General features: G+C 41.7%; 1 protein-coding gene across 3 annotated transcripts in view; it reads right to left on the bottom strand.

Annotated features, from left to right (window-relative positions):
- The window catches only part of AFF3 (ALF transcription elongation factor 3), a 564,045-nt gene that overhangs the window by 169,383 nt on the left and 368,596 nt on the right, over positions 1–26,066 (bottom strand). For all 3 annotated transcript variants that reach the window (XM_058667512.1, XM_058667514.1, XM_058667513.1), the window contains exons 9-10: positions 14,011–14,091; positions 2,955–2,991 (exon numbers count right to left, since the gene is read on the bottom strand). In XM_058667512.1, coding sequence (XP_058523495.1) covers positions 2,955–2,991; positions 14,011–14,091 — 118 coding nt within the window. The remainder of the gene's footprint in view (positions 1–2,954; positions 2,992–14,010; positions 14,092–26,066) is intronic.

Here is a 26,066-nt window from a genome sequence, read left to right as displayed (position 1 = left end):
GAAAAGTAGAATTAACAGGGAAAGAGAGAAATGTATATATATATATATATGATATGCATATGGAGATATATTGATATCTATATATGCTAATATATCAATACAGGCATAAGTATACATGGACATATAAATCTATAGATATCTCTATATAAATATTTGTATCTATCCCATCCTCTCTTTCCCTGTTAACTCTGCTTTTCAAATATATATATACATATATACATATATATATGTATATATATACATATATATATATATACATATATATATATATATATATATATATATATATATATATGTGTAGAGAGAGAGAGAGGAAGGGAGGGAGGGAAAGAAGGAAGGGGAGAAGCAGGGAGGAAGAGAGGGAGGCAGAGAGAATATTTTCCTTTTGTGGTTCGCCCTGCCCCACTCAAATGACCATAATAGTTGGGGTTGTGTCAGGCTGAAGCCAGTAGCCAAACACTCCATCTGGGTCTTCCACATGGCTGGCAAGAACTTGAGTACTTGCACTAGCTTAAGTACTCACTAGCTCCCAGACACATTAGCAGGAACCTGGATTGGAATTTGTACAAGTTGGGCCTCAAAGCAGCTTCCCAACATGGGATGTGAGTGCCACAACACCCCCCACCAACAGTGTCTAATGTATGTTTTCCCCTTGAGAAGTTAATTCTTTTTCCTCTAGCCATTTGTGTCCTGAAATATCACACTATATCCCATTAAATATGTACACTGATAACAGGCTAACATGTATGTCATGTTTTTGTGACTATAACAAATAAAATTATTGCAACTAGTCATCAAACAGAGCACCAAGCTGGAGATTTATTTTTAACCCATCTTCGCAATATGCTTTATTCAATTACAGCATTAACTCCCATTGTTTCAATTACTAACTGAATTTCATGTTTGTCATCATATGTTTCCATAGATTCTGTTTTGTTTTCTATTTGTAACTTCCTCTGAATGAGGTGATGGAGTTTTCACTTTGCCTCCAGACCTGTTTTTAAGATCCAGTAGTATCATAGACTCCATTATATTTCTCTCTTATTTATCCGTTTCCAACTAGGGTCAAATGCTCACTGTTGAGTAAATTGCACTGTGCTTTTGTCTTTGGGTTTCTTGAGAGGAAAATCAAGCTGGACACTCTGAGCTAGCATGGGGTGATGGGGTTACAGGAGGAATACTGGCTGAGGTGTTTCTATCCCTGCTGCAGTCTGCACCTGTTCTCTAAGGGCTTGCTCCTGGGCCTCCCCAGGGCTGACCCCAGCACCATTTGAGCTCAAACCATTCGAGTTTGACTTTTTCTGCTTTTTGTGGGTCATGACTTTCCTTGCTCAGAACTATTTTTCAGAAGAGTCTATCGACTTCTTGGTTTGGCTGATGTCATTTGGTCTTGTGGTTAAGGCTATCACAGACTGACACCCACTCTGATATCATTTTAAACATTACTTATCTGTTTGAGAGGCAGAGAAACAAATAGAGACAGACCATCACCTGCACTCACATCACCCTTCCCCTGCTCCAGCTCCAAAACCACACACCACACACAAGACAGCTCCCATCCACAGATTCACTTCTCAAAAGCCCACATCAGCCAGGACTGGACCAAGCTGAAGTATATAGGAGGAACCTCCAACAAGGTCTCCAAGGGGGTGACAGGGACCTAATTATTTGAGCCATTCTTACTGTTCCTTGGGGTATACAACAGCAGGAAGCTGGAGGTGGGCACTGAACACAGGTACTCTGATGTGGGATGTAGCCATTTTAACTGCTAGGCTAAATAAACACCTGCTCTGTGTTGACGGCCTACAGTTCAGTGGGGACTCTGAAAGCAAAGGATAAAGTACAGTAGCACAGCCTGTGAGCTGAACAAATACATTTGTGGGACTTCTGAAATGTAGCCATAAATCACCTAATATTTAAGCTTCCCAAAAATCAGTAAACTTTCATTTTCTAATACTAATCAACAGGTCAAAAATTTAGCTAAGTAAGGGATGTAACACAACTATTCAGAATGTTCTAGTCTCAGGCACATGAGGCAGATGCCTGCGTGCCACTTGGATTTAACTGAGTATTCCTTCCAATTCCTTTTCCTACTCCTACATTTATATACATTTTTTTCCTCTGATGTGATGCCTCTTGGCATTTTACTTCCACCTCAGTGGCTGTGCACATGGCAAATTGTAACAGAGGGAGGGATGATGAAGATGCGACTGCACCTTCCTGCCTTCCTCTCCTCCACTGACTCTTCACCAGCTGTGCATCAACATTCTGGGCCTTCCAGCGCCTTTGTCTGAACATCTTCCCCCCAAACGTTTTGCATCGTAGATGCTCAGAGCGGAGAGCCATCCCATGGCTCATAATGGTGTGTAAATGCCAAGGCCTGTGCTTGGCTTACTGGCTGCTCATAAAATCAACAAAAGCTAGTCTTTGTGAGTGGTCTTTTTAGGACAATGAGCAGGACAGTTATTGCCCTCCAGACAATCTCGGTAGTAGTGCCAACTATTATTTCATGGAATGAAAACATTCTCTTTGACCACAAAGCTCACCTACTCAGATTTGTCTCTGGATGAGGGCACACAGATGCCCAGCCAGAGGGAACTTCTCTTGAAGGATTCTAAGGCCAATTTTCTTACTTTGCCTACTCAATTTCTTCTAAACAACTCATTATCTGCTTGAAGAAAAAATTTCCCTCTCTACATGCTAGGACCCAACTACAATCAAACATGATGTTGTTTTCTCCCCAGGGTCACTTTCAGAAACATCAATTTTTGCACTCCGATTCCCTGAATAATGTGAACATGCAAAATCACTATGAGTCTGAGGCTTTCTCATCCATTCGGGTAGTACTTTTAAGTAGTACCCGAATGGCCGCCACTCTTCTCTCATCTTCCCTCCTGTGCCCTCTGAATTCCTCTTTCTCCCCCATGAAGCTGTAGCAGAAAAGCATTTCTTACTTGGATTGGTGAGTCCAGAAGATAAAAGCTGAGAGTCCTAAAAGAACAGAAAACATCAATTAATTTTCTCATCTTGATGCTCAGAACACAAGTTGAACTTGAGATACATACAGATCATTCAGACTCAAAGTCGCTCATAATCTTGACCAGTTACTATAACGAGCAATGTTTACATGCATCTGATCGTGACGCACTTCTGAGGACAATCACGATCACTGTGAATCTATATTATTGACTTTTTATCTTGAGACCAAGTACATAAAACATGAAATTAGCCCTTTCACGGTGAACAATTTGATGCCATTCAGTACATTTATAACGTTGGACAACTGCCACCTCTATCTAGCTGTAAAATATTTCCATTACCCCAAAGTAAAACTCATTGCCCACGAGGCAGCATTGCTCCACCCCTTCTCCCAGTGGTCCCCTTCATCCCTGGCAACTACCCATTTCCACTGGCCTCAAAAGAAGTATCTATCCTATATTTCATATAAACGGAATGATATATGGCATTTTTTACAGTGGATGTTTTTGAGGTTCATCACATAGCAATTATTGGTATTTTATTCCTTTTCACAGCTCAGTAATATTTCACTGTGTGCATAAACAACCATTCATCTGCTATTGGGGCATCTGTGCACTTTCCACCTTTTGATCACCTTGAACAGCATGGGTACAGACATCCATAGAGCACCGTCTTCACAGAGTTAGATGAGTCTATGCTAGCCTGTTGGAGGGACAAACTGTTTTTCCATAGCAATGGAACCATGCTGGATTCCTACCAGCAATGAATGAGGATTTAATTTTTCTACATCCTTATCAACACTTGTTGTTCTCCATTTTTTAAAGCCATTTTTGTGGGTAAGGAATAGTGTCTCACTGCAGTTTTGACACATATTTCCCTAATAACTAATGATATTGTGCATCTCTTGATGTGTTTCTTAGCCATTTCTAAATCTTTCTTGGAGAAACATACACTTTACTACTATGTTTGCCTTTTAATTGCTGAGTTGAAAGAATTCTTTATAGAGTCTGGACACCACACCCTTAGCAAATACATGATGTGCAAATATTTGCCCATTGTGTTTCCTTTTAATTGCACTGATGTTTTTTGATGCACGAAAGTTAAAAATTCTGATAAAGCTGATATAAGTTTTCTGTTGTTGCTCATGCTTTTGATGTCAAAAACCACTGCAAAATCCAAGGCCATAAAGATTTAACCTTGTTTTTCTTCTATGAGGTTTACGATTTTAGTTCTTATATTTATTTATCCACATATTACTGTTTTTTCAAATATAATTTATATTTATATTTATGTTTGAAAATCAGAGTGAGAAAGGGGCAGAGCGAGAGGGAAAAGATACAAGATGAGACAGAGAGAGACCTTCCACCTGCTGGTTCAGTCCCCATATGCCTGCAACAGCCAGGGCTGGATCTGGCAAAAGCCAGGACCATGTAGCTCTCCCCAGGTCTCCCACTTGGTCCTCATCCACTGCCTTTCCATGCACCTTAGCAGGAAGCTAGTCTGGAAGCAGAGTAGCCAGGACTCAAAATTGCTCTCCTATATGGGATATGGGTCTCTCAAAAGACAGCTGAACTGGCTGGGTTGTGATGTTCACTACATATTATTTCTTCTTATTTTTAGTATTTATTTTCATGTTGAATTTTTTCTTCTCACATATTACTGAATTTTAACCTAACTCACTTCTCTTTGAAGGTCTCTTTACTGGCTCAGCACGGTAGGTGAGGCGACTTGCACACCAGAGCTACTCTACTGAACCACTGCTGTGATTCTCACACCACTGGATGAAAAGATGATTACAGATACCCACTTAACTGTACAGCACTTCTGACTTTAGTCTGGATTCTATTGACTGCACAGGTAAACAGAATTTGAACTCAGTTTTACTTGCATGACAACAAACTTTAGAAATTATTCTCTTCTTTCACAAAATTATTTACCATGATATATAAGGGATAATTTAAATGATGGGAATGTAAAAAGAGGATTAAACAGCAGCACTTACAGTGCAGCCAAACTACAGAACTGGTGTGTGGAACAAAAATCCAGTGAAATGAGATGAACTCCTATTATATGTCTTAACATATTTTACCAGAATTTTGTTCCATGAATACACCTGCTATGGGCGAAAGGGTGTTATTTAATGTGATGTATGGCATATTCAAATGCAAGTAATGTCTGCTTTAAAAACATGTTCATTGAAGCAATATAAAGACAATCAAGGCTGGATGGTAGGATTAGGCAGGGAAACTGGGAGGGAATTCAAGGGATTCCCAGTCAATGAAACAGAATGAATTCTACATGCCTAACAAATATTTATGATGTTGCCAATGAGTTATTTGTCTAAAGGAAAAGAATGCTCAATGTACACTCAAGATTCAGCTTTCGGAAATAGTTATGGAATGTTGTTCTTAAAATGATGAGATTCACTAAGAGCTTGCAGAAATGACTTTGAACCACTCTGGATAGGCTCCAGCACAAAGACACAGCCACAGTAAAACCCCTCAACAGAACCCCTTACCCATTAATCCATAGTTTGCATCTCAACATAAATCAGTTTTAGTTTTGCTATGTGACCAAGTACATACTTAACCCCTCTGTGCTGCCTCTAGATGTTGGCTTTTTGGATGCCATCAAATGGACAAGAAAGGCAACTGAGATCATTGCTAGAATTAATGCCGATTCTTCAAACAAGCAACAGAAGGTTCTTCCCCTCCCACACCAAGATTTGTTGCTGACACTAACGGGAAATGGAATTTTAAAATTTCTTTATACATCCTAAAACCTGGACGATGACTGCTAATTCTATATTCTTCAGCAGAGAACCAAAGGCAAGTTAATAGAGGACCTGGGGTATGATTACAGAGCAAGAGCATGCATTTCATACACAGCAAGTTTCAAATTTTAACTTGCAACATCCAAGTGATGAATGTCTCTTAGAATTTCTACTTTGAGTAGGAAGGGAACAGAGGTAGAGAATGGTTCCAGTAGTTGCTCCAGAAAAAAAAAATCACTGGAAAAAAACTACTATCCTGAGAGGCAGAAATAAAATCAATGACTTTGTGTCTAGGATGTTACCTTGTATTTCCAGTTAGTATCTTCAGGGTGATGCAGTGAAACAACACATGTCAGCTCAAAATGACTGATTCTAGCCCCAATGTTCCTATGCTGTGCCACTCTGAAGGAACATGCTGTCCCATGATCACACTGAGTTGGTTCTTGGAAGCACCAGTTTCCTGATGAGCCCATTCTAAAGTTGTGAATCATAGGGCAACATCTTCACTTATAAGGTATCTGCCAGCCACATTCAGGACCACTCAGTGCTGCACTGTAGAGGAATCCTGCCATGTTCAAGCAATACAGACAGGGAGGTACTGAGCAAAACAAAAAGAGGACCCTGAGCACCTGTACGACAGCCCCATGTGCTCCGCCCAAGCTCCACCCTCTTCCATGCAGCTGCCAGAGCTACCTAGTCTAGAAATCAACAACATGGCCACAGGCTGGGTGTCCATGGTAACTCATACACACTTGGTATCATGACACTTTGGAGATTTCCAAAAGCAAGGGGGCATGAAAACAGGTGGTACTCAAGCTTTGCCCCCTACTCTTTCTCCTTTGAATATTCAACTGGGCTCTGCCCCAGGCACCACTCCACACATCCAGAAAGGAGGATTTCCGGCTTGGTGAACTGCATCACTCTTTCCCTTGAGGTGGGCTGTGTTCTCTGCTCAGTGCATTTTCCTGTTGCCTTTAAATAAACTTTGCTTGCCTGCTCACCTCCATTTCTCCTATTTGAATTTTTTTCTGGCATAAAGATCAAGAACTTGGACCAACCCTAGCCAGGGGGCTACCCTGAAACTCAAAGAATTAAAAAGATTCCTCTCCCCAGTGTGAGGTTCCCACATAGGATCCAGGTCCGTCAGGCTTCCTTGGACCAGAGGCAGGCTGGGCTCACAGCAGGAGACAAAAGCTCCAGTCTCTAAAGGGTCTAGGCACTGAGGTCCTTCCCATTGTCACTTCCTTCAGCAAGTCCCCTCCCTGGACATCCCCTCCCTGCATGCTGTCCAGAGGCCTTCTCCACCCTTGCAAAGGTCTTCTGGAAGTGGTTCCTCTGTGCATGTCCATTGCGGATTCCCCTAGGGGCAGTCTACATGGCTGGCCACATTCCCAATGAGTCTCTTTATGGGTTCCAGGAGATGCAGATTCAACACACATACAAATGTCTGAAAGTAGATCATGACTGCCACACACGAGTGCTTCAAGCCTGTGCTTCCTGTCTTCATCCCTCAGCTTGGAATCCACGTTCTGCTGCCTTGCTTTCTGCTTGGCTAACTCCTTTTGTCTACGAGGCTCTGCATAAGCAAACTCAGGGGTTACTTGTCCTTTGGAATCTTCTGGAATCTCAGGAAGACTTAACTGCTTCGTCAAGTTTTCTCTGTGCTGTGTTACAGCTCCGTCACATCACTCTGTTTTCAAATATGATCTTTTTTTTCCTTAAAGAAAAGCTTTACTGACGTTTACATGACAGAATACATCTGAAGCAAATAACTAGATATTAGGCATCATAAAAAAGAACTCTGCCCTTTTTACTATCTTGATCCAAGAATGGCTTTATAATATCTACTCATTCGAGAACAATCCAAAAAAGCAGCTGCTTGTCATCTCACTTCAAGGCATTCCCAAAGTTAATCTGGTACTTTTGTGGTCTGTCGTCCATCATGTGTGTAAGTTCTAAAACTCACATGCATGCAAAGCCACTCCTGATGATTTAGGATACAAAATTGATACAAGAACAGATAAGAATTCTCTATTTTTCAATCCTGAACACCTCAACTATTCATTGACACATGAGAATTGCACAACTTCTTAAAGATTTATTTATTTATTTCAAAGGTAGATTGAAAGCGAAAGAGAAAGAGGAAAAGAGGAAAGAAGGGAGAGAGGGAAGAAGAAAGATTTCTTTTTCACCAGCTGGTTTATTCCTTAAGATGCCCTCAAACAGCAGGGGCCGGGGCAGATGAGAGCTGGGAGCCAGGAAGTCTAGGTTCCCCACACAGGTGTATGGACCCAAGCATTAGGTCATCATTTACTAGCCCCTAGTGACATTAGAGAAAATTGGATTGGAAATTTCCATTAGCCAGTTCTCACAAGCAATGTGAGATGCAGGCTCTCAAGCAGTTGCTTAACGTGCTGTGTCACAATGCCTCTTCCTAAAACTCCTTCAAATGTGACATTTACCTGAAAAGTAAAGTTTACATAATAATTTTTGCTCAAGACAGAAGCAATCAGGCACACTGGTGTATGAGAAAGCCCTTGCCTGAAACACCATAATAAACGCTGTATATAATCAAATGTAACTCATCACCCAAATCTTATAAGGCTGCATTAATCTTGTATACTAACACGAACGAAAAACTGGTCTCAATTAATTGTAAGATGCCACCAGCTCTTAGTAAACAGCTCGGTTCTCTTGGAAGAGCACATTTATGCTGTGAAGAGGTTACTTACAAACAACTTTTGGGACTCATCTGAGGATGCTTTTTCTCATACCTCTCTTTGTCTATCATCAGAAATACAGAAGGCAAGACATGTAACTACCGTGTCTTGTGTTTTCAGACATTCTTGGAAATCTAGTAACGCTGGCTGGGTTTCCCTTCCTTCTCACCAACCACCTTCTTCTCATTCTTTTCGCATAAAGTGAAAAAGAGCTGAAATAATTTGTAATTCACTGAAATGTTGAAGGAAAGAGATGTAAAAGAAGCAGTTCCACTTCAAATCACTTCCTTCCCACTTGCTGACTTTCATTCTAACACATAAAGAAAAAAGCAAGCAGATTCTGTTTTCTGGAAGGACGATGGAAGACTCTGCAGAGGGCTTGAAAGTCCAACAAGAACAGCCTCAGGCCAGGTCTGACCCCATCAGCTTCAGCACTGGTGGCCACTTTGCAATGACCGGACATGCAACTTCTAAGTTCTTTATGACAGGGTTTTCACAAAGTTCATTTAAAACATGTATTACAAAAAAAAAAAAAAATTTCTGTTGGACTTCAAGTCTTTTCTGCACCAAAATAAACTCACCTATAATGTCATTTTCTCATAAATGCTCCAAAGCACCCTCGTATTTGCATTTCCAAACTTATGAGATCACTGTGGAAATGAAAGGGAAAAGGGCAAAGCAAATTCATTTTCTTCCTTGGCTGAAATATTCGATAATGGAGGCTCATTTGAAGGAGTCAGGCATTTTTTTGAAACCAAACTCAATTACTTTTTGAGATTATAAGAATAAGGAAGAAATGCCTAGTAGTGTTTGTTTAGGAAACAGTGTCTTTAAATGAAGTCCTCAGAAAAAGGAAAAAGAGCCAAGTTCATTACCGATCGACTTTACTACATATTATGTCCTTCGGCACGTAGACACAATGAGGGAATTCTTTCAAGTATTTAGCTAATGAATTTAGTGGCAATTGGTAACTCAGAATGCAGTTAAAATGACATTCCTAGAGAGGTCAGATGGGCCCCTTAATCTTAATAAGAACTTAATTTCATTGTTTATTACTCATTTTGGAGATATGCCCATCAAATTCCATCAACAATTTAAGCTCCAACATACCAGCCATCATGGTAATTGCCAACATTAATAGTCTAATGAATGTCCAACTGTCAGAATACTAATGTGCTGAGATACAAGTCAAGAGGTCCACTCTGGGGGAAATCAGTAATGTCCTTCATGGCAGGTGGAGTAACAGCAGCCCCAAGAATGTCTGTTTCTCTCCAGAACCTGTGTTCTCCCAGGCAGGAGAAGGACTTCACAGATATGACCGAGATAATGGTTCTGAGGGTTAGTGCTGTGGCACAACAGGTTCAGCTGTATCATTTATCCCATATCATCACACCACTTCCAATCTCAGTGCTCAGCTTCTGATCGAGCTCCCTGTTAATGTGCTAGAGAAAATAGCACAAGATGCCTAGCACCTGCACTTCTTCTATCCATGTAGGAGCTCAAACAGAGCCCCTGACTAGTCCCTAATCCTTATGGCCACTTGAGGAATCAATCTTCAGTTAGAGGTTTCCTTTCTCTCCCTGTGTCATTCCGCATTTCAAACAAGGTCATACTTAGAAGAAATGACTGGGAAGTGGATAGGCCCCACACAATCCTACGGGTTCTCCCAAGGTAGAGAGGAGAAACAGGACAGAGGAAGCAGAAAGCAAAGCTGCCGAGTGGTATGAGTTAATGAACAAGAACAGCCCCTGGCAGCAAGCGAAGGCATCTTCCCCAGAGCTTTGAGAAGGAGCACAGCCCAACTCACGCCTTCGTTTCCTGCCCTTGAGGTCTGCACAGGCAGACCTGGAAGACAATACAGGAATGTTGTCCAAAGTCACTAAGCTTGTGACAATGTGTTACTCTAGAAAGGGACCTGGCATGATCTTGTTTCATCTGTCAGTACTTATTGTGATCTTTCTGCAAAGAAAGATTAGTAAAATCCTACAGTGCTCCTGCACATTCTAAAATCCCTTATTCTTCCTAGAAAAAGCAACTAGGAATGGCTACATGTAATTCCTGTAGCAGTCCTAAACAATATATATTTTTCATTTGTAGCTGAATTATATCATTGAGCAATAAATAAGACACTGCTAGCTTTATGCTTTAACAATCCTGATTTCTAACTGTAGATGTTTGTGTACATTGCATGTCCAGAATTTCTTCTTATATAACTGAAACGAGGACTTGACTACATCCTCAGTCCCTCTCCAGTCCCTGGTAATCATCTCTCTATTTTTTGCTTCTGTGAATTTTAGAATACACAAACTTCAGATTCTACAGCACGATCACACAGTATTTAACTTCTGTGTCCAGTTTATTCCACTTAGCTCAGCATCTATGCTACAGATGCGAGAACCTATCAGGATTGCAAATGTGTAACACGGATGCTCGCTCTTTGTAACTACGAATGACAAGGAGTGCCACATAAATATGACACAGAGCATGATGCACCAGAAATGCACATGTTATTGTACACAGTGCTGAACCCTGGAGATGTAACATCACACAAAGAAGGGCTATTGAGGCAAAGTGACAGATATACTAATTAGCTTCACTGTAGTAGCCCACCTCAAATACACGTAATTTTTGCTAATTTTATCTCAATAAAAGCAAACAAAAAAATGCAGTTTTTACTTTGTTTCGTTCCCCCAAATGATTTATAGTCTCCATATCTTTCCAGGGGATAAGCCATAATATGTATACACACTTAAATATGGACATGAAATAAAACAAAAATTTGAAAAAGTCACCCCTACATCTGGAACTTGTATTTACATGTCAAATATGGGTATGTAACAAAGGTGCTGATTTGCGTGTACAATTTCATTACTGGGGAGAGAATACATGCCAGGGGACGGTAAGGATTCTGTGTTTTGTTCTGCTCGGCTGCCACTGGGGAGTCCATGCTGAAGGAACCATCCACTTTGATTTCCCTGGGCCAAGGGAGGCTGGAGGCCTGGAAGCTTCAGGTTGGGATGGCACCAATGAGCTGCCACAGTCCTTCATTCATAACTGTCTGCAAAGCCCAAACCACTTACTCTCTGTTATCTTTCCTGAAAACATGTGCTGACCTCTGATTCACACAGCAAGGTACTGGGAAAGAGTTAAAACACACATATGTTGGAAAACAGAATGGAGTGTTCTGAAACAATCCATGTATTTCTGAGACACTTTGCTCTTGAACTGGTCGTATTTCAACCCAGTAGGAGAAAAAGGGGCTAACATGTTGATGGTGTTACAAAATTTTCAGCAAAATAATAAAACCAGAATTCTAAATCATATCATCCTCAGAAAATCTTTCTAAAAGCCTAAAGGAGAGTCCAGCACAGTAATTTAGTGGTACAAGTCTTCGCCTTGCACGCCTGGGATCCCATATGGGTGTTGGTTCTAATCCCGGCAGCCCATCCAGCTTCCTGCTTGTGGCCTGGGAAAGCAGCTGAGGCTGACCCAAAGCCTTGGGACCCTGCATCTGCACGGGAGACTCAGAAGAAGCTCCTGGCTCCTGGCGTTGAATTGGCTCAACTCCGGCCATTGTGGCCGCTTGGGGAGTGAATTTTGGACGAAAGATCTTCCTCTCTGTCTCTTCTCCTCTCTGTATATCTGACTTTGCAATAAAAATAAAATAAATCTTTAAAAAAGCCTAAAAGAGGGCCCGGCGGCGTGGCCTAGCAGCTAAAGTCCTCGCCTTGAAAGCCCCGGGATCCCATATGGGCGCCGGTTCTGATCCCGGCGGCTCCGCTTCCCATCCAGCTCCCTGCTTGTGGCCTGGGAAAGCAGTCGAGGACGACCCAATGCATTGGGACACTGCGCCCGTGTGGGAGACCTGGAAGAGGTTCCAGGTTCCCGGCTTCGGATCGGCACGCACCGGCCCGTTGCAGTCACTTGGGGAGTGAATCATCGGACGGAAGATCTTCCTCTCTTTCTCTCCTACTCTGTATATCTGACTTTGCAATAAAAATAAATAAATCTAAAAAAAAAAAGCCTAAAATAACATTGTAAAATTGTTAGAATAAATGAGAAAACACTATCAGCATTAAGATTTTCTATCTGTGATACAAAACCAAGCATTTCACTAGTTTTAATGGCAAAAAATAAGATTATACTAAAAATATGTGCATTATATATGCACACATTATACACATTGTATATGATGAATCCATGTGTACACCATATAGATATACATATATCACATACAAAAGACAAATGAATAAGATGCGGGTTCCTATAAATCACTTCTTTAAAGCGGCAACAGATATGAAATGGTCAACGTTAATCTTAGGAGTAACTGGGGAGATGCAAATTAAAATGATGTGATATCAATTTTTCATCCACCACGCAGATCTAAGAATTCATAGAAGGTAATATTAATCACTGGTTGAGGTATATGCAGGACACTTGTGCAGCACAGCCAAGGACGCCTGTGGTTTCTCATGCCTCCAACAGCACAATTCCTATTCTGGGTGCCCTGTCAGAGGCGCTCAAGGCATTGACACACACTGTCTTAGAACGTGTGATAACCAGCACAACAGTCTCAACCGCCATCAAAAGGAGATCAAAAGAGTAAGCACAGCGAACCTCTACCACACCGTACTTTCTTGTTTAGAAGGATTCAGAAAATCACTTGGAAAGATCTCCAAATACACTTTATTGAGGGAAATCAACTCCTAGCATCAACTCTTATCACTGTTATACCAATAATAAATGCTTGTTTCAATAACTGAGCTTGGAAATTTAAAAAACTGAATATGCAAATGTCTGCCCAGGATGCATAGGACAAATGCCTGAAATGGGGCTGACCAAGGTCTTGATAGTAATCCCTGGACAAATAAAATTTGGCCCTGGTGGCCACAGACTTCATATATTTTGCTATCTATCCACTTCCATAATCTGATCCTTTAAAATTAGTATGTAATTATGTATCAGTAGTAGGGTAAAAAGAAATGAAAGCCCACTATTCTTGTGTGTATTGCAAATACAGTTCATGGCTGGTTTTCTGGTGTTTCTTTTCTTAAAAAATACAAAATTTTTCAAGTCATAGAAAATATTTTCAGCTTAAAAGATATCCAAAAGAAATAAAATATTACCTACTACCTGTCTTTATTTGTAAGGCATTCATTTTTAAAGATATTTCAATAATTTAAATCACTCCTCCCTCTCCTTAACCCCGCCAGGAAAGAAACAGGACATTCAATTCCACTGGATGCGTCAAATTATTGTAAGGCCCATTTCAACTCCACAAATGTAGTTAGGTAAAATGACTGTCAGAATAAATACGGCAACTGACCGAGGGGGATGGAAAGACAAGGAAGTAAGACTACAGCCTTCATTCTCCTGTTTTGAAGAATGACTACTTGCTTGCAAGTGTTGCGGTATGGTTCAAATGCCTTTGAGTGGATCATGCACAGAGAAAAACCAAGTCCAGGGTCAACTACAAGGGTCCACTACAAGGGTCTCCATGAGTTCAGGGTTGTTTCCCTGAGTGATGCAGAAGCTCACCTTATTTGGAAATGGAAATTTGCTTTGTTCCACTTTGCCAGGTGCTTGAATAGCAGAAAGTGGGGGAAGCCAGGTCATCTCCTAAAGTGGGGAAGGGGGACAAAAATAAGCAATATTGTGACATTGAGAGCACCTCAAGTTGAAACCGAGCCCCTATGCAGTACTCTGAGTGCAGATGTGAAATACCATCCGGTCCCATGCTCAAATTAACCCCTGAATGAAGTGAGTGGTGTGGCTGGCACGTGGTCAGTCCTAAATCACGTGCCCTGCAAGGTTCTAATTGTCGGAGCTTATTTTTCCTATAGATGACATCTCGATGTTCCACCTTGTCTCAAGGGGCTTCTTTTCCGGGAACCCTAGTTCCTAAGCAAGGAGTAACCCCGAGACTGGCTGGAGCCCACTTGGCCATCATTAACATTATCTAAGGCATACAATATTGCTGACCGATAGGAGGAGGACCATGAACACTGAGACCAAACAGGGACACAGACAGGCACTTCTCGCAGCTCCATCTTCATTCCCTAAAGACCTTGACCTCACCTCTTGGGGAACCTGTGAATTAGGCCATAGCTGACTGGCTCCTTGCTCTGGACACTGCAACAAAGGCTTCTACCACCCTAACATCAGTGATTGGTTTTCTGCAAGTCAGGACAAGGGACTGACTTTGGGGGTTCAACGGCAATTCCTTCAGTTTGGGGGGTTGTTTTATTTCAAAACCAAAAATATAAAGCAGCTATGAAAGCATTCTGTGTTAAGGCACAAAAAGGATAGGAATGAATAAGAGATGAAAGTAAGTTATTTAAGAACAGGATGTGAAACCCACTCATAGGATTTATTTTCCTAAATTCACCAATTCTTGGTTCCATGGCTATCCCCTTATTCTCTTTACACCCTGATCTACCAGGGTGACATATTTTCAACCTCATATTTTGAAGCCACTGAGTAAAGGGACAACTGGAGGGTGAAAGGTCTATGGAAAATGCTTTACAAAGGGACTCAGGCTTGACCACACAAAATCCACAAGTGTCTCAGAAAAAAAAACTTCACCAAATGTTTTGGCTTTGAGACTTTAATAAATTATTTATACTATTAGTGATAAAGAATGAGTTTCTCTAAATCCACTGTGGTTGGTAACCCATGGAGAAGTGAGAAAACGAATTATATGAATGAGAATGGCACCATTTTGATATCCCAGTTTGAAGAATAGCACCTGAGCTCAACATGCAATAACCACTCAGGTGCCTGGTGAGCTACACTTCCCCTAAGCTGGGAGAGAGGCCTCACTATGGCAGAGGTATCCAAGGGGCTCTCTTCTCCACTGTGCATTTACCATGCTGCCTACCTCCTGGAAAGTGGAGGCAGAGTTAGTGCCCTTCACATCTCTCCCACTGTCCCTTCCGAGGAGCCTGTAATGCAGGACTAGCATGACTGTTGTCCAGGGAAGTATTTGTCTTTAAATGGGTACGCTATCCATGAGATCAATGGCTCTGTGTTTCACATTTTTATTTGTCTAATTGATTTGAAGGGGAGGGGGAAAAAAGGGAGCGAGGGAGGGAAATAGAGAGAGGGAGAAGAAAGAGAGATGCCCTAAACTGAGATTCCTCAATGCACCATGCTTTGCCCATGCCGGTAGCATCTGCCAACACCCTCTTGTTTACAGTCATCTGTCAGAACCCAGTTCCATTCCATTTTCTATGAAGCTACTTTTCACTGTACCTTTGTGTCATATCCACCTTCTACTGTCTTTATTAGGAAGCCTGCTCCCTCTATGGTGGCTACTTGCTTGTAAAACTGTGTCCTTTCTCCATTTTTTATCAGTCCCTTAAGACCTATGAATACATAAATCCGATCGGCCCTAGGACCTAATTCAATAGTACAGCCAGAGTGCATTTGGTAACACCTTGAAAAATACCAAGTTGAAGTATCTCTACCACCGGACTGCCATTTTCACTCCATCTTTATGATGTTTTAGCCTAGATCATTCCAACAACCTTCTGATTGGTTCCCCTCTTCTATTATCTGTCTGTGGGCTACACTGATGCCATCGCTTCACTGTTCCCAAGTCTTCATCATCATTGTACACACAACGATGATGGTGATGATGACCACCACAAAGGTGCTGGTGCTTCTTGGCTCTGCAGTTTTCTTATCTATATCCAACCTTGAATCATCACCTCTGTTTTAGAGGAGAAGGAGAGTGGACGTTGAAAAGGCTGAACTGACTTGCCCAAGGTTACTCAGTGGATAAACGCCACAGTTGAAGTTTGGCCATACGCTCGTTTCCCAACTTCCCGGCCTAGTATTTGGCTTTTACTCTATCGCACTGATCATCACAGACTTCACTCTAGCACTTGAGGTTTTTTACACTAAAGGACTACTTTTCAGCTTCATTCTTTCTGTGTTCTACAAATATCCTACCTGCTATATCCTACCAATTCACTTGGTGTGGGCAGGCCCTTTCTCCAGATGGCTCTGGATCCCTCTCTGTCCACTAAGGCTCGTCTCAAACAGCATGGAGGTCTTTAGGTCTCTCTGCAAATCCTTCCATTCCAGTATGGTAGGACAGTACCCTGACGATGCTTCTCTAAACTTGTTTTTCTTCATTCCTAGTAACTCTTTTTTTTTTTTTTTTTTTTTATTGGAAAGCCGGATATACAGAGAGGAGGAGAGACAGAGAGGAAGATCTCCCATCCGATGTTTCACTCCCCAAGTGAGCCGCAACGGGCAGGTGCATGCCAATCCGAAGCCGGGAACCAGGAACCTCTTCCAGGTCTCCCACACGGGTGCACTGACCCAATGCACTGGGCCATCCTCAACCGCTTTCCCAGGCCACAAGCAGGGAGCTGGATGGGAAGTGGAGCTGCCGGGACTAGAACCGTCGCCCATATGGGATCCCGGGGCGTTCAAGGCGAGGAGGACTCTAGCCGCTAGGCCACGCCGCCGGGCCCTCCTAGTAACTCTTATATCCTGTTTCGTGTCACAATTTTATGAGTACACAACTCAATCTACATTCTTCTTCTGATGTCTTTTCCCTAACGGTGAACAGAAATCATGCTTCAGAATCTTAATAATCTCTTTTAAGAGCACTCACTTTTATTAAACATAATCCCTAAATAGGAATCCTTAGAATCCCTTTCAAGAGTTCTAGGATTTACTAAATATAATCCCCTAAAGAAGGACTATGAATTCCTAAAGGGGGAGAGTTTCTACTTATCTTTGTGTAGAAGCGACCATTCTACATGGTAAGTGCTCAATATAAACTTGCTGAATTAAATGGAAAACTAATGTCTCAATGCAAACTTACTTGTCAATATCGGTTTAATTAAAACTAAGCATTTCCCTGTGATTTTTTTTCTGTTTATCTTACTAAGTACACAAAGGGATAATAAAGGCATTATAGTCGCTAAAACATTAAAGCCTGTAAGAATTTCCAGAAACCTCAGAATTACATGTATGGACTATTTTAGCACATTTGTAATATGATGTAAATACAAAATATGTTATGAAATACAACTACAAAATAACATGCAGTTTATGATTTACAATGACTTAATAAGATTGAGTATTCATTATATTAAAACCACATATTAAAATTACAGGGAAAAAACAAAGGCAAATAGGCTATTTCTACTTGAAGCTCAGAGAGCTTGGTAAGCCATGTGCTCAGAAAATTTTAGAGTTTTCAAGCTGTGGGCTTTAGAATCAATCAGATCTCAGTTTGTGGTATCTTAGGACCAGAGGAGATGGGGATATTAACTATCACATTGTTTAGTTATAGATTAAATGAGATAATATACAAAGAAAACAGCATAGCTCTCATCACATGTAAGCATCCAAGAAGAGAGGATTAATACCAAGTCGGACTTTTGAAGTTCTTTTCTCTAAAACGAGAAAAACAATTTCTCTGAGTTTTAGTTCCCGAGAGCCTGAGATGAAAGAAAATATGCAAAAAAAGTGTTTTTTAATGAAGAATCATAGAAACATCATCTGTAATCAAGCTAGTAATAGGCTAATCTATTGTGATTCCTAACAACGATTTGTAGTTTATACTGTAGAAAATGTCCTGAAATTTTCTCATAGAGATAAACCTCTCACAAAACATCAACAGTCACTGAGTTAAGACTTCATGAAAGTATTTAACTTGTAACTTTATTCCTGGTACTTGTTTAGCATGTAGACACAGATAAAATCCATCATTCTTCCTAAAATTTTACCAAGTTTGACCAATTTGGTTTTCTTTATAGAGAAAGTGCACAGTTTCATTGAAGGACATTGGTTCCATCCCACTATATGCCCTGCTGCCACCTAATCACCCCGCAGTGAGGGCTCCTGGCCTTCCTGTCTAAGGCAGCTCCTGGTTCTATGCCCAGAAGCCTCCCTTATCTGTAGATAAAGTCCCTTATCTGTTCTAAAGTCCCTACTGCCTCCTAGAAAGCATGACTAACACTGAGTCATAAGTATAATGTAGTTTTCCTACATACACATACCTATGATAAACACTCACCACTTCATTTAAGGCAAGCAGCTTTTTAGCTTCTCTTTGGCCAACCTAAATTGCCAGCATTATTTCTCTTGTGCCTTGAATAAGAGTTACTTGAACACACGAGATACCACCACAACTGATCTGATAATGGACGGCTGCAGAGTGACTAACAGGCAGGTCGCACATACAAAACGGATACTGAACAAAGAACGAGCAAAATGTTAGGAGACACAATCATGCTGTTCTGAATGACATGGACCGTTTGCTCGTGGGATTTTCAAGTTACTCTTTTCAAATAATGGTTTAGCATAAGGAACTGAAATTGCCAATAAGACTGCTGTGTCCCTAAGTTGCTCATTCTTGAATCATTTCCGAGGTCACGTGGAGAAGAAATGCAGCACTCCAGACCACTTACCGCAGAGGCTGGCTAGCTACCTTCAGGTCTTCCCCTCTCCCACACCACTTCTGCACTTCTTCTATCTGTTTGCCTTTTTGCACTTATTTTTCTGTCACTGAGGGATGAGGTCACATGTTATTTCTCTGCCACTGAGACAGGTTCAGCGGAGAGCTCAGGACTTTCAACCTTTTAGATGCTTCAAGTGATATTTTAAGAATCAACATATCTATTTGTATCACTCATCTTCACCAGTCCCATCTCCCTAACCGTCTAGCTACCCAAAGGACATATTGAAGAGTGAGTTTTTACTCCTAGCATACGCTAAAATGTCAAGTCTCTTTATAGTAAATACTCACTTTTCCCCAAGTGAAAGAACAGATGGCTGAATGATACATGCAGAGAACACTGCATTTCTGCAGCAGTCTCGCTTTTTCTCTGTCCTTTATACCATCCACTCTGAGGAGGCCAAGGGGCACAAGGACCAATTTCCATTTTTACTCTGCTCTACATTTGACCTTGGTTACCTCAGTCTGATGATGAACGGACTTTCATGGGCTCATTTTGCACAACCCCCTTCTCTCTCCACATAGCTATCCACTTACTCTGATGTCACCAGCATTTGCCTGGTTAGAAAGTTAAAGGTATCCATTCACCAAATAGCCTCAGTCATTAAAGGAGAGAACTAAACTGAATTTTAGCCTGGACGTTAGAGTTCAAAACATGCAGCTACCAAGATCTGCACAGTATATTTAGCTTGTAAACAAAAAGCTGCTTGATTTTTTGGGGGTGGAACATTCATCTTACTAGTGTGGATTTTTGTAGAACTAGTGACAGAAGAATGAATTAAAAACAGAGTTGTGTTGAAAAAGGCAAGAATTTTTTTTTAAGAAAATATGCATAATGTCACACTATGGAAGAGGAAGACAAACACAAGACTAGGCCCATCTCTGAAAAGTTCTCTGTTTAGGCGGAACACAGGTTAGAACTTGGATCTGCTTACATGGATGCCAACAATAAAAAAGGTATTACCTGGGGAGATGACAATCTAAGGGAGTATTTGGAGAATCCCAAGAAATACTGCTCTTGAACCAAAATGAATGTCGCTGGCATAATGGGGGCTGCGTTCTATTTAGGAAACAGTTGCAGTCACCCGAGGCACTAGTGTGGGCTGGGATTGGATGCACCAGGCCAGTTCAGACCCCAGCACCATCTGGTGTCATGGAGAACCAGGGTAGATGTGGGACTGACTAGGCTGGGTCTCAACCCCCTACTGAGCCATGTGTGAGCTGTATGTGGGTATGGACGAGCCATGGCTGGGCTGAAACATCCAACAACAAGAACCAGAACGGGATGAAAGCCAGCCGGGAAAAGCCACTGTTCCTGCTAGGACAGGAGGTGAAATGAGTAGGGTTGGCTCAAGTACCCCCTGGTGGGTGAGGGATGTATGGGCATAGCCGCAGAAGCTGGCACTGGGGACTAATTCTGTCAAGTCAAATCACAGAACCACATAAAGAGTGCATAAACCGGGACAGAGAGACCTGGGAGGGAAAAAGTGGGTTCCCCCTTCTTGGGTCACTATTCCCATGGGAGGGCATGAAAACTAGGACGGGAGCTGGGATGGCTAGATAGGCACTCAACAACACCCGTGAGGGCTGGATGGTTGAGTTGGTTAGATAGAACTAAGCTTTAATACCCATTGACAAGTACAACAGCCAAATGGGATGGGGACAGACTGGTCTTCTGCTACACATACTGGCAAACCAGGGTAGGGGGCGGGCCTGGTGGGGGTTATTGTGGGTCGCCCCAACTAGGCTGCAGCTCCCACTGGTTGATGTAAGGGCCGAACCAGACTGGACTGCAACACCCATTGGTTCCAGTGCAACTTGGGACCGAAAACAGAACCAACCCAGCAATTGAAACCACCAGCTGATCGGGGTGATGGACTGTGCCGGGCCCTGTGCTTGCTAGAACATACAAGAATCTGGTCTGGGAATACCTCAAGGTTTCTTTGGAGATCTCCCCAATCGAACTGCTGGACTCAGAACTCTAATCAAGAAAAGACAGAAGACAGTGCAGATCAATCATTCATCTCAGCTATATGTTGGCAGCGAAATATGGGGCAAATGGAGACTTTATGATGGACCATATCAATCAGTGGACGACCTCATCGAGCGAAACTGGCAGCACTTCATAACTGGAGAAGTATTAACACCACTCGAGCAAATATCTCAGAGCATGCCCCACATCCGGGACTTGGGGTGGGCGGGAAACCAGGTGGGGATTCTCCCTCAATATCCCCCTTTACCTCAGATACATGATGGAAACAATATGGACATAATAGTATTACTCACTTCCCTATACCCCCTGAACCTTTTTTGTTTTAACCGCAATTAACTATGTAAAGATTGTCAACAACAATACAATAAAAAAAATTAAAAAAAAAGAAGTATGAAAGGGCAGACTTGACAGCTAATCTTTAAAAAAATCCACAAACCAAAAAGTCATATTACTACTGAGTTATCTATTATAAGCCAGGAATATCTCCCAACCTCCATGCGCATCATTTAATTCTCATATACCAGGATTCAGATCATGAAGAGCTGACAGACTATGTTTGTTTGATAGTCTCGATTTAAGTAAGATGGCCTTGAGTGGTTAAATAAATATGGTTGGGTTTATTGAAATTCTGGTAGTAATTTCAGTTCAGTAAATGCCATCACTATCTCCCCCTTTCTAAGAATATGACTGAACTTCAGTAAGATACTCAACTTTATGAAAAAAAATTTCTTTTTTGAAAGCCATTCCAAAACTTGTTGGGAGACTGGGTTTACATTTAAATCCTAGGAAAATCTCTTCAATGTCTCAGAACAGAAGACTCACGTGTGTTCTGATTTGTGTCCTTTTGCCTGCTAAAGGCAACAGCTGAAGATGGATACAAATGTTTAGATTTCTGGTCTTATGATGTCAATGTGATATGAATTGTTTGTATCTTCCTAAAAATTTGTACTATAGAATTCATTAAAATATCTCATATTCTCTTTTCTCATGAATAAAGTCATAGGAAATCATAAAGTACACATGAAAATTGAGTCACCCCAGTCATGTGCCTGGCTGCTGCCATGATCCAGGGACACGGGGTGGCTCCTTCCTCAAGCAGCCTCAGCATGCCACCCACTCAACACTGCGGGTGTGTTACCTCTGCAGACCTGGCCCACGACCACAGTCAGTGTTGGAGTTCTTCGTGTGGAGCATCTGAATGAGACCCTGGATTAATTCCACCACTTGAGAACCAGAATGATAAAGCTGGCGTGGACACGTGGCAGTGGGCAGCTGCAGAGGTGACTGGGACCTCGTCGTCGGTTTTCCTATCAGAAGGACCATTCAACGGCTCCGTTCTTTCACACACGCTATTTGTTAGGACACTCTTATCAGATAAGGGCTGTCATGACCAACCAGAGCATGGTCATTTCCACACATTAACAGGAGCTGTGTGTCTAGGGAACAGGACGACAGACTTTCTGCAGGCTGGGCTCTGGGAGACCGAGCACCAGCCTTGGACAGAGTATGAAAAACTGCTCTGGTACTTGTGGGAAACTACCCGACACTCATTTTGAAACAGATTCCATGGTCAGAATTGACTCAGAACAGGGAAATCATAGTCAAAACCTCAAATTGGCTTCTAAATGAACGAAAAATTAAAAAAAAATCATTATTCTGCTAGCCTGTATGATGAACTACAGTTTGAAAAAAATAATACAGTGCATTCATATCCATTAATAATTGCTATTTTTATGGAAAGTTATTGGAAAAACAGTCATCTCAGGAGTGGGGGGATAAGAAAAGCATTTTAAATCTAATTTTGAAATATAGAAATCAAAATTACAATTGATTCCTCCCCCCACACACAAAAATAAGCAAATAACCACTAAGATTCTGCAAAAATAGAGGCAACAAGAACCATAATCAAATCTCATTCCTTAAACTGAGAACTCAGGAATATATCCTGTTTGAACCAAAACTGGCCTGAAGAGGGGATGTGCAGGAGCTTTGTGGTTGTCTCTTGTGTCCATGGGGATGGGTTCCAGAAGTCCAGCAGGTGCGAAAATCCACGTCCCTCCTACAGGAAGAGGAAGGATTTGCATATCCTCCAACATAGTTTAATCACCCCTATGTCACAGGTGATACCTCTGTAAACTGTTGTCTTCCTGTGCAGATTAGGGAGCAATGATGAGCAATCCCTATACATGTTCAATTCACTTTTAATTGAACTTCTGCTCTGTAGCTGGTTGGACTGGTGGATGTGGAACTTGCAGATAGAGAGACTACAATCGTCTAGGTGCCACTTGGTTTCCTACATGTTCCCCAGATGGCAGGGCCACTTGCCAAGCTGGCTCATTGCAATGCCATGGCTTCTGTGCTTAACCTTGTTCCTTGTCCTCCGTGGGATTAAGATCAATGGGGATCCTGGGGGAAGGGCTTCCAATTCATCTTTCAAACACCAAGCAAAAACAAAGGCAGGCCTCCATCACTGCAGTCGCAGAGAGCACCTTACAACTGGATCACCCTGGCTCCTAGGATTCCCGCCTATCCACAAGCTGGGACGACACAGCATCTGGCCTTTGGCAATTTTCTTCACATCATACACACAGAGTGCTTCTTGCTGTAAGGAAACCGATGCACACCACTGGACATGGCAGCTCTCAGCACCCAAGCTTCAGCTGTTCTGGAAACTCACACATTAAGCAAAGCCCAGGCACAGCATTTACCATAAACACTTCCTTTTTCTTTTTTCAGTTAAGCCCTTAACTTTAGACTTTTCCAGAACAGTTCCTCTTCAAGGAGAAATTTTTTATTTTCTAAGCTTCATTGTGGGTAGAGCAAGATTTATCTTCTTTTTTAGTCTCTCTGTGTTAAGCATCCTCATGGCTCCTCCTATTTACTTGAAAATTTTCAGAAAAAGTCATATATCCCTAAAATTTCGTTTTAGATTCACCTGGCTTTCTATGTTCATTTTATTATTATGTTTAAAATACAGGGCCGAACGCAGTAGCTTAGGGTCTAAACCTTTGCCTTGCATCCGCCAGGATCCCATATGGCTGCTGGTTTGTATCCCAGCTGCTCTACTTCCCATCCAACTCCCTGTTTCTGGCCTGGGAAAGCAGTCGAGGTCAGCCCAAAGCCTTGGGACCCTGCATCTGCGTGGGAGACCCGAAAGAAGCTCCTGGCTCCTGGCTTTGGATTGGCTCAACTTCGGCCATTGTAGCCACTTGGGGAGTCAATCAGCGGATGGAAGATCTCCCTCTCTGTAAATCTGCTTTTGCAATAAAAAAATATATAAACTTTATAAAAATATTGTGGTTCCTATGATTTAATTTGGGGATGGTTTTTAGAACCAAACCTCAAAGTGTTAAAAGCAAGTAACATTTGTATTGGGTTTCAGAAATTAAAGCGGGTGGTTGCCCTGTGGTATGCAAAGCTGTGGGAACTGAGTGATGTCATCAAATCCAGATGCCTGTGACTGCACCCCTGAGTTCCCGCTGCAGCACACAGACATCTGCTAGTCTGACATTCTTAGAAATTCTATGCTTCTGACAAAAAGCAGCAATGGTTTAATTTTTTTTTTAAGATTTGTTTGAAAGGCAGAATGACACAGAGAGAGAGAGAGAGAGAGAGAGAGAGAGAGAGAGAGAGAGAGAGAGAGAGAGAGAATATCTTCCAACTGAGATTTGCTCCCCAAAAGTTTGCAGCAGCCAGGTTGGGGCTAGGCTAAAGCCAAAAGCCAGGAACTCCATTGTGGTCTTCCAAATGAGCAGCACAGGACCAAATGCTTCCATCATCTTTCACTACCTTCCCAGGCATACTAGGGGGGAGCCGATCAGGAGAACAGCTGAGACTCGAACTGGCACTCTGATAAGGAATACCAGCACCTCAAGCAGCAGCTTAACATGGTGTGACATAATATCAACACCCTAATTTTAAATGTAAGAAAAAAAAAGCAGTTTTAAAAATTGAAGGATTCAAAGTAATTCAAAGTGGGGCTACAGTTGTGACACAATGGAGTAAGCTGCTGCCAGAAAAGGCTGGTATCCCATATGGGCACTGATTCAAGTCCTAGCTGCTGCACTTTGCTAATGTGCCAGGGAAAAGCAGTGAATGATGGCCCAAATATCAAGGCCTTTCAAATAAATAAAATAAATCTTTTCAAAAAAGTATTTCAAGGAAAGTAAAGGGATTATTCAGATTCTGAATTTAGACCTGGAACTTCCAGGGTCATTTCTGAGAATAAATCATGTTGAGCTTAAGTTTATAAGAAGTGAATCCAATTTCTGAACAGCTCTTTAGAAAGGTCACATTAGGAACGGTGCCACTATCATTTCATTTCTCACATGATAGTTTTCAGTGGTGGCAACAGTCACGGAGATTATAACGATGCTTTGAATTGTATGCAGTTTGTCATCCTTACACTGTTCTTTCAGAGGCATCACAAGGGGAAGTGCACTTTTCAGGACAGACAGGAAGAATGGAGCCAAGAAGGGTCAGTAATGACATATCTGGCCATGTGTTTCCCATGTAACCTACTGCTAACCACCCTCCTACCCCCTTTTTTAACAATGTGAAAATCTGCATTCAACAAAACCCCTGTGTCCATTACACAGTGAACAGCAGAACAGAACAAGCTTGGGGTGGGCATCTGTGAACATGCCACACCCTGTAGTCTGACCTTAAACAAGCTTCCTTTTCCAACCAGTGAGTATCTTTGTCGGCACCCTGGTAATAAAAAGCCCTGAAGGATTACTTAAATGATTACTGATAAATATGCACAATACCTAACATAATATCTGACATATAGTAGGCCTTTAACAAAAAACCATTATTGCCACGTTATTACCACTGTGATAAGTACTGGTAGTAGCTATTGGCTTGGACCTTATGAAGAGAGGTGATGAATGCAGAAGACGTTTATGAGTTTGTTTTTTAATCTATTTCAGACTGTTAATTATTTAATATTTAACTGGTTAATTATTCATAGTCAAATAGAAGGCATAATAAAAGTGTGCTTATTAAACAATAATTTGCTTTCCTAACTCCCTTGGCCACTGAAGCCCTGGGTGCACAAAGAGAAAGGAGAAAAGCAATCTCAGAACCCAGGGTTTTTCTTAACGCAGACCCTCACTG

Source organism: Ochotona princeps, chromosome 8 (genome assembly GCF_030435755.1).
Source record: "Ochotona princeps isolate mOchPri1 chromosome 8, mOchPri1.hap1, whole genome shotgun sequence".
NCBI lineage: Eukaryota > Metazoa > Chordata > Mammalia > Lagomorpha > Ochotonidae > Ochotona > Ochotona princeps.
Note: the sequence above shows the minus strand (reverse complement) of the source record. Positions and strands in the feature narration are given on the sequence as shown.